This window comes from Pantherophis guttatus, chromosome 9 (genome assembly GCF_059756535.1).
Source record: "Pantherophis guttatus breed Tessera chromosome 9, ASM5975653v1, whole genome shotgun sequence".
Taxonomy (NCBI): Eukaryota; Metazoa; Chordata; class Lepidosauria; order Squamata; family Colubridae; genus Pantherophis; species Pantherophis guttatus.
In genome coordinates, this window is record NC_142071.1 from 22,854,145 (window position 1) to 22,866,457 (window position 12,313).

At 44.4% G+C, this 12,313-nt stretch overlaps 1 protein-coding gene across 1 annotated transcript in view; it reads right to left on the reverse strand.

Moving 5' to 3' along the window:
* SNX19 (sorting nexin 19) overlaps window positions 1–6,994 on the reverse strand; it is a 57,211-nt gene extending 50,217 nt beyond the window's left edge. Inside the window, exons 1-4 of the mRNA XM_034421980.3 lie at window positions 4,430–6,994; window positions 3,215–3,353; window positions 985–1,085; window positions 373–492 (exon numbers count right to left, since the gene is read on the reverse strand). Coding sequence (XP_034277871.2) covers window positions 373–492; window positions 985–1,085; window positions 3,215–3,353; window positions 4,430–6,088 — 2,019 coding nt within the window. The 5' untranslated portion in view covers window positions 6,089–6,994. The remainder of the gene's footprint in view (window positions 1–372; window positions 493–984; window positions 1,086–3,214; window positions 3,354–4,429) is intronic.
* Window positions 6,995–12,313: the final 5,319 nt, after the last annotated feature.

Consider the following 12,313-nt stretch of genomic DNA (forward strand, 5'->3'; position numbering starts at 1 on the left):
ATTTCAGGGTACAAAAAAATATAAGACAGGGTCTTATTTTCAGGGAAACACGGTACTCATAATAACATTCCTTTCTCAGAAAATCAAGGACATCTTGCCCTGCACCTGGAAGGCTGGAAACTGGGAGCCATCTCTAGTTGGGACGGTGCTTTGATTGGACCATGTGATGGACTTGTGGGTGTTAGACAGGGACTTGGACTTTCCTTTGGGTGGGGTAACCTGGAAGCTTTCAGAATCGGGTTTTCCCAGATGTGCCAATATGACACCTCTAATAAAATGGAACTTTGAGGAAACTCAAGCCTCGGAGTCTTATTTCGTTGGGGGTGTTACTTGGGAACCCTGACATGTTGTTGACAACATCAAACACCTTACCTTATCAATTCTGGAGACCACAAATGGTTTTTTGACGAAGGCAATCCTTGCGTCTGTGTTCAAGGCGAGGAATTCTTGCATTTCTTCGCTATTGGCGATCTCAGGAATTGCGCACAGTTGCTGCAACAGGCAAGCAGACAAGCAGTGAGGCCAAGACACATTCCCACCAGGGGCTTAGGACAGAGGTGGGTCATCGTGAAGAGCAGAGAGCTGAATTCAACGTTTTGAGGCGAGGGGATTGCTGAAGTGGACAAGATAAAGTAAAAGAGGGAGGGTCCCACTTGCTTTTCCTTTTATTTTTATGACCTATGAGGTATTTTTATGCGAGTTTTTAAAAATGACAATAAAACTAGGCCAGATTTAGAGTGCAATACTGCAGGCTACTTCTGCTGATTGCTGGCTACCTGCAATTTGGCAGTTCAAATCTCACCAGGCTCAAGGTTGACTCAGCCTTCCCTCCTTCCGAGGTGGGTAAAATGAGGATCCAGATTGCTGGGGACAAGAGGCTGACTCTGTAAACCGCTTAGAGAGGGCTGTAAAAGCACTGTGAAGCGGCATATAAGTCTAAGTGCTATTGCTATTGCTAAATGAGTAGCAGAAAGAAATCCTGACCTTCAAGAACGATTCCAAGAGACTTTTTCTGGCTTCAACTTTCTCTGTGTCCATGTTACCAAACGGAAGATCTGGAAACAGCTTTTTCGGACCTTTTATGTCTGCCAGTTTAAAAAAAAAAAAAAAAGAAGAATTTTATTGCAATGTTAATCATACTAACTCATCACTCATGATTAAAATATTGGTGAGATTTTCAAATGGTTTGCAATAAAACCCAGCAACTTTCGGTCAGTTTTTTTACATCACACTAGGCCAGGTTTCTCAAATTTGGCGACTCGAAAACGTGTGGACTTCAACTCTCAGAATTCCCCAGCCAGCTGGAGAATTCTGGGAGTTGAAGTCCACACGTCTTCAAGCTGCTAAAGTTGAGAAACCTTGCGTTAGGCCGCAATATGATTTGTGGTTGGATCGGTGGTTTCTGCCATCTGGATTTTTATTTTTATTTTTATTAGATTTATTTTAATAAAATACTTTTGGAGTAAAAAAATCTATCCAAAGATAGTTTTCTACTTAAGATACATTCCTAATTTAGTTTATTCAGCATGAAATGGAGCTTAGTGATGTAGCATGAGGCTGTATATTCTACAATATTTACATTTTTGGTAAATTCATTCAATGAATCCAAGCTCTGCAATCTGAGATAACATGCACTGCCTTGATGCATTCACACAATGTCACAGTCACCATAAGATAAATCATAAAACAAAGTTCAGGAATATTCCTTTATCCCATTGTTTTGCAAATCTATGTACACTACAAACTGTATGATGGTTTGAAGAGAAAGGCATCTGTACCACCAGGCTCTTAAGTGTGAGGAGGAAGGGCAAGCAATAAAAATGAAAGTGAAAGCTTCTAAGCAGCTTATAAATATAAAAATATATAAAAATCGAGTTGATTTAAATCAAGGCTTGTTACTAGTGATTTAAATCATGATTTAAATCGACTTGATTTAAACCGACTTGATTTAAATCAAATCCACTCTGGCTGTGAGAAGCTGGCCAATTAGGCCTAATGTCAGAAACAAGGCCTAGCACACTATGAGAGAAAAGTCAACATTACAGGTAGTCCTCGGTTTACAAGTTTGTTTAGTGATCGTTCGAAGTTACGTCACTGAAAAATTCATTATTTACAAACTTTTCAGCATTCCCATGGTCATGTGATTAAAAATTAAGATGTTTGGCAACTGACTCATATTTATGATGGGTTGCAGTGTCCCGGGGGTCATGTGATCTCATTTTGAGACCTTCCGACAAGCAAAGTCAATGAGGAAGCCAAGATTCACTTAACAACCATGTGGCTAACTTAACAACTGCAACGATTCGCTGCACGAATGTGGCAAGAAAGGTCGTAAAACGGGGGGAAACTCCCTTAACAAATGTCTCACTTAGTGACATAAAAATTTTGGGCTTAATTGTGGTCGTTGTCAACTTGCAAAGCTTTCAAGTTGCCATGAGCAGGAGGGAGGGAGAACTGAAATGAATTCCATACATTCTTCCTGACCGCAATCAGAAGGAGGGTGTTAGGTTTCACAGCCAGCCAAAGTGGTTAATTGGAGAATGTGATTTATGACATGGCCAGAGAGGAGGGGAGAGACAGGGTCATAGGGGAATGTAAATCTACGTGGGATCAGTCCTGACTGCATCCGAGTATTGCCGGAATGTTGCTCCTAATAAATGACTGTATTTCCTTTGAAGTTTGGATCATGGCTCATGAATTAATTAGGGCATCTTTCGGAAACTTGACAGTCGTAAATTGAGGACTGCCTGTACTGGATTAAGTGCCAGAGAGAACTGTGTTTCAAACTAAAACGGATCTTGTGAAAAGTGATTATGGGTTAGACACAGAGCTAGTCTAACTACGCCTTAATCTGCTTTTATTCCACTTTTCTGGCAAGAAGTATGTTCCTCAAAGCCTCCTATGCCATTGAGAATATGTCCAGAGATTTTGCAGATAGTTCATTTAATCTGTTGTCCCTTATTTAACCGTAACATCTATCACAATATAAACCATGTGTATTTTAATACACATTTTATATGTTGTTTTATGCACCCTGTTGCATTTGCTACACCATACGGAATAAATAAATAATCAACTATAATTGCCAGTAGAGAGAAAAAGGGAAGAGAAAGGGGGGGAAAAAAACACACGAATGTAGACATTCTACATTAACTTAATTAACTCCCACTTTGCCTATAACAAGATTCTGCAGAAAAGAGAATTCAGGACTAACTTTTTATGAACTTCCGTAGATCTGGTTTCTCTTCCAGCCTGGTTTGCAGGTTCAAGAACTCGCGGTATCTTCGGTTCACCGTATGGTATGCGATTTGCTGGAGGCTGTTAGTGCTGTCACTGTCTAATGTGGTGTCATACTATGGGAAGAAGAAGAAGTAGAAAATTGCCACCATCAGTGAGGAAGTAGCCGACCGTTTGTCAAACTAAAGCATGTACAATGGTCTAAAGCTGGACTTGACTTCAAGAGATGGTCTGACTCTGTTGGCAATTCAGAATGGTCAGTGAAAAGTAATGATGAAAAGTAACACGGATGGTTGGTAGGTAGGTAGGAAGGAAGGAAGGAAGGAGATGGGGAATGAGAAGGAGGGAGGCAGGCAGGCAGGGAGGGAAGGAAGGAAGGAGATGGGAGAAGGAGGGAGAGAGGCAGGCAGTGAGGGAAGGAAGGAAAGAAGGAGATGGGAATGAGAAGGAGGCAGGGAGGGAGGGAGGAAGGAAGGAAGATAGGAATCAGAAGATGGAGGGAGGGAGGAGATGGGAATCAGAAGGAGAGAGGTAGGGAAGGAAGGAAGGAAGGAAGGAAGGAAGGAAGGAAGGAAGGAAGGAAGGAAGGAAGGAAGGATGTTTTAAATTATGGGCCAAATTTTATTTAATTATTTTTAAAAATTATTTTAACTTTTGTGTATAAATGTTTTTATTTTGGCTGTTCACTGCCCTGAGTCCGAAAGGAGAAGGGCGGTATACAAATCTAATAAAAGATAAAAGATAAGATAAAGATAAAGATAAAGATAAAGATAAAGATAAAGATAAAGGAAGGAAGGAAGGAAGGAAGGAAGGAAGGAAGGAAGGAAGGAAGGAAGGAAGGAAGGAAAGATGGGGATCAGAAGGAGGGAGGGAGGAAGGAGATGGGAATCAGAAGGAGAGAGGCAGGGAAGGAAGGAAGGAAGGAAGGAAGGAAGGAAGATGGGAATCAGAAGGAGGGAGGGAGGAGATGGGAATGAGAGGGAGGGAGGGAAGGAAAGGAAGGAAGGAGTGAATAAGAAGGAGATGGGAATGAGAAGGAGGGAGGGAGGCAGGGAAGGAAGGAAGGAAAGGAAGGAAGATGGGAATGAGAAGGAGGGAGGGAGGCAGGGAAGGAAGGAAGGAAGGAAGGAAGGAAAGGAAGGAAGATAGGAATGAGAAGGAGGGAGGCAGGGAAGGAGGGAGCCAGGATTACCTTTACGGTGTACAAGGTGTAAGGATGAAACCCTGTCCCACTGTGCTCTCGAGCAATGATTGTTCCTGTAATACGCAGATTCTGGATGATGACGGGCCCATCAGGACTGAGTGGCTCAAAGCTGAAAGTGCCCATCGGGGCAGTGGGGGAAGAAGAAAGCAGACTGGGCAGTTGGGCCAGATCTTGAGGGCTGTGTGCCAAGCTCCCAGGTGGCTCCAGCTCTTTCACCAAGCAGGATGGCCTTCTCAAGAAGGTCTTCTCCGGGTCCTCCAAAAGATCAGTCAAAGAAGCTAAGGTGTCTTCAGCAACGGGCTGTATGTGGATGTCAGGACACGGCCCGAGGGAGGTAGCCTGGAGGTTGGCTTCAGAGGGGAAGCCCTCACCAATGTCCTCCGCACACCTGTCTTTCTCTCCCAAACTGTCTTCTGGATCCACGTCAAGAGGCCCTTCCAAATCAAGGAGGGAGCTAGTGAAGAGTTCTTCTGCAGACACGACGATCAAGGAGCTAGAGTCCTTCCCCACATCAGACATGGGGGACTCAACTTCCAAGTCTCCACTGGGGAAGAAGGACCCAAGGGTACCCGGGTGAAGCAAGGGCGCAGGCATGCTCCCATCGTCTTTCTCATTTATGGGGGTACTCAGCGCTCTGTCAACGGGCTCCTTCCCCTCTATCAGGAAGTCCTCCAAGCTATCTACTACATTCTTGTTGAAAGGTTCAGAATCCCTCTGTACGGTTTTATCACCCTCGGTAGCCATTTCTGGCTGAAGGTCTGGGGGCAATACACCGGTCACCACGGGCTGGCTTGAGGAGGCGGCCAATAGTTCCGAGGAAGTCTCTACGATCTCGACGGTGCCAGCGGTCTTCCAGGAGAAAAGGTCAATCAACAGCTGGTTGAGCCAGTCGGGATCCGCCATTTTGTTGATCATGGGCATCAACACGTTGCAAGTCACGAGCTCCACCACCACAAAGCGCCCAGTCCTGCTTTCCAGATGGGGCTCGGGCACCAAGACCCTTAGTAGCAAGTCCACCACGTGCCTGGTATATTCCACTTGATGTGTAGGACTCTGAACCGCCAAATGAGGTTGTGAGAATTCACAGTAGGCTTGCCACAATCTAGTGGCTTCCTCAGAAGGCTCTCCCAGGCTCTCAGCCTCCTTCCATTTCTCCTGGACCTTCTTGTAGGCCTGAAGGTGGCACCCAGCCAGGAGGAGCACCCTTTGGGTCAAGGCCTTCTTGTCCACCAGAAGCATCCTCTTCTGCAGCTCCAAAGCCAACCCCATCATGGCTTTCTCCACTTCCTTCTCAAAGTTCTGCTCGCGGTTTACCGCCCGGTACCAAGAAGAGACGAAATCCCGAATGATCTTTTGAATAATATTCCGGATCTCTTCCTCCAAATCTCTCTCCGATTCGGGATTCGGAGGGCAACCTTCGAGGGGAAGGAACCTCTCTAGGTGAATTCTGTGGCTGGTGCCGACCACCACCTGGGAGCCCAACCAGGCTCCCAATAAGGCCAACAACCCCGATAAGATGCAGAGCAACCAGACGTTGACCAGTAAGTGGACCACTAGCAACCAGCCCACCAGAGCCCCTAAGGCCATCAGCTTCCTACTGCCGGCCAGGTCGCCCAGTCCCACACCTGGTTCTGGCATCCTCAGCATCTTTGGTCCCTAACCTTAATCACTGCTCTCTTTTTTTTGCTTTAAAATCACAAGGCTGCTGCTGTCCATAGGTGGAGTTTGCACGCAGGATTAAGAGATGCGTTCATAAAACCCATCTGCCCACCTCTCTCGCTCTACGGGGGTCTCTGCACTTTGCAAGCCGGGTTTGGGCTCTTCTTGCACCCTGGGATTTTGCAACAGGACGGGTTCAAATCCACCCCCACCCCTACTACCCCCCAGCTAGCTCCCTACACCAGGCTCCCTTGCCAAGCTCAGCAAAGCGTTCCTTGCAGGCCACTCTCAGCGTTTGCAAACCCTCTCGAGTTTTTGTTGTTGTTTTGTTTTGTTTCTCCCCACCCCCCCCCACCCCCACGTCCCGCCAAGCAGCCAAAACGGGCAATCGGCCGCCTCTTTCAACGATGCAAAAAAAAAAAAATGCAACATGCAAATATAATAATAATAATTAATAATAATAATAAAAAAAGCTGGGTGGGTGGAAAAAAACAATGTCAGCCAAAAATATAAACAATCAAAATGCGACCCGCCGAGCGGCTCAACTCAGCCCCCAGCGTCCCGTTTGCAAAGCGAGGGAGAAGGAAGGAAGGGGGTGGGGGGGGTGGGGGGAAGAGGCTTTTCTGACGCTCCTCCCACGCGCGTGGGGCTTCCCCCACCCCAGTCCTCGCGCCGCGTCATCGCATCCCCGGGTCTCTCTCTCTTTACGCACGCGCGCGCGCGCGGCTAGAGCGCATAGGGTCTTGCAAAAAATAATAATAATAATAATTATTATTATTTTGCAATGTGCAAAAAAGCCGGGCCCTTTTTTTTATTTTTTGCAAGCCTGCCGGGGCTGGAGCTTTGCAAAGCCTTCCCGGCCTCTCGCTTGGCCGGCCCTTTTCCCCGGTTGCTAAAGAGCTTTTACCAAGAGGGAAGCGTAACCCAGGCGGGTCGGGGAAATCGCAGTGCCACCTGGCGATCGAGGCTCCGCGCCGCCGAAGGATCCCACGGCTCGGCGGCGTTGGGCTTGTGATCCCCCCCCCACTCCCTTCTCCCCTTCCCCAGCTCTTCTGGGCTGCTTCTGCCTTCTGAGTTCCTTTAAAAAAAAGATATTTTTATATGATATCTCTATTTGATTAAAATAAAATATGAAAGTCCTGTGGACTTTCTTGGCTTGGTTTTTTTCCCCCCTTTTAAAACGTTTCGCTTTCTCCTGCAGGAAGCTTCTTGGGTTCATTTTCATTTCGTTTTCATTTTGAGGTAAATATAGCAAATAAGAAATAATGTGAATAAAATAGGAATCATACAGAGTCAAATACATGAACTCTGAGAGAACCTCTCTATTCACATTATTTCAAGAGAGGAAAGTGCTTGTTGGAAATTACATTAACAAACAGTTAAACCTCATTAAGTGGTAATATATCTTCTGACAAGACCTAGATGTCACGAAAGGACTGCCATATGGAAAAACATCTGAGTGACCTCACTGAATGACACAAAGACCTATATGTTACAAAGAGTTACTTAATCCAATAAATTTACCCAAGGACAGTAGTAACTCTCCCATTAGCAACTCCGAGCACTTAAGAAAAGTTGTGTGGCTAAGATAATTTTGTAAACTAAGATTAATGCTTTAAGTAATTAGATGAACTTACTATCCAGTGTATGTAACCATATAGGGAAAATCGGATGTATGATCTCATGATTAACCATATATGGAAAATGTATGATCTCACTGAATAATAATAATAATTCTCTCTTTGTTCAAAGCTTCATGTAAAAAATTGGCTCTGAACCTTGCACAATGAACTGTCTCTGACTGACCTAGGAATGTTGCTTTGGTCTCATCATTCCACAACATTTAGATTTGATTTATATACCGCCCTACTCCCAAAGGACTCAGGGCGGTGAACAGGCACAAGATAAAACACATAGAATACAAAAATTTAAGAGCAGAAGTAAAATCGAATTAAATCAATTTAGCCCAAGACAAATTTAAAACCCCAGGTTAAGAACAAATTAAAATTTACATTAAAATTTACATTAAAAAGAGAATGGGAGAGGTTAGGCCAGACCAGCCTTGTGAAATAAAAAGGTCTTGAGAGCGCGGCGGAAGGTGCGTAGATCCGGGATCCTCCGTATCTCCAGGGGGAGCTCGTTCTAGATAGTAGATGCCCCCACAGAGAAGGCTCTCCCCCTGGGGGCCGCCAGCCAACATTGTTTGGCCGATGGCACCCGGAGGAGCCCCTCTCTCTGAGACCGTACCAGCCGGTGGGAGGCCGTTTGCGGCAGCAGGCGGTCCCGTAAATTCTGAGAAGCTGTCTTGGAGGAGAATGGAATAGAATTTCTTTATTGGCCGAGTGTGATTGGAGGGACACACAAGGGATTTGTCTTTGGTGTATATATGCTCTCAGTGTACATAAGGAGAATAAAATGGGTTCATCGAGAATAAAAAAGGATGCAACACTTAGTGATGGTCAAGGTAACTAATAAGCTAATGTAAGGTTCACCAAAATCAGTGGTGAAATCCAGTTTTTTTTTTTTTTTTACTACCGATTCTGTGGGCGTGACTTGGCTTTTAGAAATGCAGGTTTGGTAATCCATTCAGAAAGACTGGGTCAGGCAGAAACTCCAGATAAGCAACAAACACCTAAGTCCGTGATGGCGAACCTATGGCACGCATGCCCAAAGTGGCATGTGGAGCCATGTTGCCTGGCATGTGTGGTGTCGCCCGTTCCTCTTCCTGGTTTCTGGCACGCGTGCACACTCGACGATCAGCTGGCCTTTGTGCATGCGGCAGTGCCATAAACTGGAAGTACCTTATCCGATGTGGGCATGTCCCCTGGGCAGCTCTTCTTCCTGGTTGCGGCCTTGATGAGTGCGCTCGTGTGTGTGCTCCCTTTATGGCACTTGGTGCCGTGCGTGTGCGCATGCACTCCTTTTTTGGCACTCGGTGCCAAAAAGGTTAACCATCACTGACCTAGGATTTGTATTTCTTCTTGCCTATAGAGCCAGCTATGACCCAAGGGGTTATGTAGGGGTCATCCTTCTCTTCTCATCCAAGAAGCTTCTTGGATGAGAAGTGAAACATCTTCAAAAGAAAAAAAAAACAAGAAAGTCCAGTTGCCTCCTGAAAAAGCACCTTTGGGACAACCATGACCTGGATGACTGAGAATCTCTACAGGCTTTTGTCCAGTTTTATCCTTCGCCTTCATCCTCAGCTTAATACTTCTACTAAAGTGTCTCCATCACCTTATCACCCAAGGCAGGCCTTTCCACTGACGAGCAGTTGCTAACATTCTGAAGGGAAACAATAATAAGGATATAATAAATAATACTAGAATAGAATATGATATACTGGTATACTAGATTCTGTAACCATTAGGTTCCTGTAATACATATATGCCTTTGTATTTTATTTTTTTTTTAATTTGATTTACATGCCGCCCTTCTCCAGAGACTCAGGGCAGCTTACAATGCGTTAAGCAATAGCCTTCATTCTTTTGTATATTTTATACAAAGTCAGCTTATTGCCCCCACAAACCGGGTCCTCATTTTACCCACCTTAGAAAGGATGGAAGGCTAAGTCAACCTTGAGCCTTGGAGAGATTCGAACCAGCAGAAATTGCAGGCAGCTGTGTTAATAACAGGGTGCACTAAACCACTGTACTATCAAGGCTCTTATTTGTATTTGTATCACATATATTATGCCTTTATATTTGTATCTCCTGTAACAAACATATTCTGTTATGTAATGTATCTGGTATTTGTCAAACGTATGCCCCTGCCATATTTATTTATTTATTTATTTATTTATTTATTTATTTATTTAATTTGATTTATATGCCGCCCTTCTCCGGAGACTCAGGGCGGCTTACAATGTGCTAAGCAATAGCCTTCATCCTTTTGTATATTTATACAAAGTCAGCTTATTGCCCCCACAACTGGGTCCTCAATTTACCTACCTTAGAAAGGATGGAAGGCTGAGTCAACCTTGAGCCTGGCGAGATTCGAACCTGCAGTAATTGCAGGCAGCTGGTCTTAATAACAGGGTGCTTTAGACCACTGTACTACCAAGGCTTCTCTTCATTTGACCTGAACTCATATCAATCTTCTTTCAGTGCTATCTAAAAGCATGGTACATATCTCAGTTGAAACTACAGCGATCAACAAAGGGATAATTTACACCTCAGCCCTAATTTATGTTTGATCTGGATAAACTGCTGTCTTCCAGAGCCAGGGGACTAAGTGGCCAATTGAGTAAACAAAGAAATGCTTAAGATAAAACTAATTGGGAAGTTTCTATTCCCCCTTGCAGGGCAACAAGGAATACACAAACCTAAATTAGGAGGCCAGAATTGGGTAGTAAGCTGTCGTCTCTGAGGGTATAAAAGGACGCCATACCTTCCCCAAGGTGTGGCTATTTCCTCGCATGCATTGTATCTGTATGTTCTGGATATAGTTCCACCCAGTATTTTGTTTTTGGCCATAAATAAAATCTGCTTTTTTGCAAGCCTCGTCTTGAGTCTCTCTCTTTGGCATTCTGGTGACTCAAGTGTATTTTGGGACCTTGTAAGTCAAAGAAGTTTCTGCTCATGTTGTGCTGAAATTGGTTTCTCAGCAGTTCTGCTCTAGCAAATGTCTCCGTTGTGAGCAGGACTTTTAGGGGAATCCCTAGTTTTACAGAAATGCAGAAGAAAACTTGGAAATCCATCCCCATTTGATCATCAATTTCAAATACCCTCAAAACATGGACTGAAATTGTCATCAAAGATGAAAATTGGGGAAGGTGGCAGCTAAAGCTTTGAACATGAATAGTTCACACTGTTATCTTTGTTTTGTCTGGGTTCAACTTTAATCTACCTGGTTTGTCAACTGTGGATCTCTCCATGTGTTATATCATATGGGTAGTCCTCAAGTTTTAACATTTTTATTGGGTTATAAAATAAGATGCAAAATAGGAAAGTCAATAGGAAAACGGTGAGGAGGAAGAGGAGGAAGAGAAGCGAAGGAAGATAAGAAAAAAGAAAAAGAAACATTGATTTCCGACTCTCTCGGTTGCAGTAAAATAAGGCATTCGCCAGGGTGGCGCAGTGAGTGCAGTACTGCAGGCACCTTCTGCCGAATTCAGTTCGAATCTCACCAGGCTCAAGGTTGACTCAGCCTTCCATCCTTCCGAGGTGGGTAAAATGAGGACCCAGCTTGTTGGGGCCAAAGATGCTGACTTGAAATCGCTTAGAGAGAGTAGTAAAGCGGTATATAAGTCTAAGTGCTATTGCTATTAACAGCAAATCACCACTTTTTTGTTTTTTCATAATAAGGTGAACAAGCCATTTCTATAAAGATCTATCAATCTAACTGGTAAAAAAAGCCAAAATCAAAGTTTCATTCTTTTCCACTTCAAGCACAAAGTTCAGAAGTGGTCTCCATGTGGAAATAAAAGTACTTATATTCTTTTCTTTAATCAAAATAATATGGGTAGTCCTCAGTGGGATAACTGGATGACCCCACACCCTCCTAGCACTGATGATGGTATCTAGTTGGGTAGTGAAATGTCTGCATGAAAACAACCAAGCTCAGAGAGCACCAAAAACTCCAGAGCAGGGGTCTGCAACCTTAAACACTCAAAGAGCCATTTGGACCTGTTTCCCACAGAAAAGAAAACACCGGGAGCCACAAAAACCATATTTCTTGAGCGGCCACAAAACTAGCATATGTAGTTAAATTAAACATTCTGTTTTCTTCTGAAACTTTTCTTTTCTTTGATTTATTCATGGTTGGCCTCTACCGGGGGTTAAAAAGCTCAATAAATCACGTGCCGGTGGGTGTTGCACACTGGCGATTGTGACATATATTTTGAGTGACGGAGCTGCAGCAGAGGGGTGAAAGAGCCACATGCGACTCCAGAGCCGCAGGTTGCTGACTCCCTGCCCCAGAGTCTTTGTCCTCCCTTCCCTCCCCCTCCCCCGCCTCTTCCTCCTCCCTCCCTCGTCCTCCAACCACACTCCTTTTTAGCACTGAACTGAAGATTAGTTCAGATTACCCAGATTACCTAGTTGGGCAGTGAAACATCTGCAAACAAACAACCAAGCTCAGAGAACACCAAAGATCCCACCAGCTCTACACCGAGCTACAAATATTCACTTCTATTAACTCAGGATATGTTCCCTTTTTTTCTGTGTGGCCTCCTTTCCAATTCTTCTTAGCTTTTTCAAGCTTGGACAAGGTCAC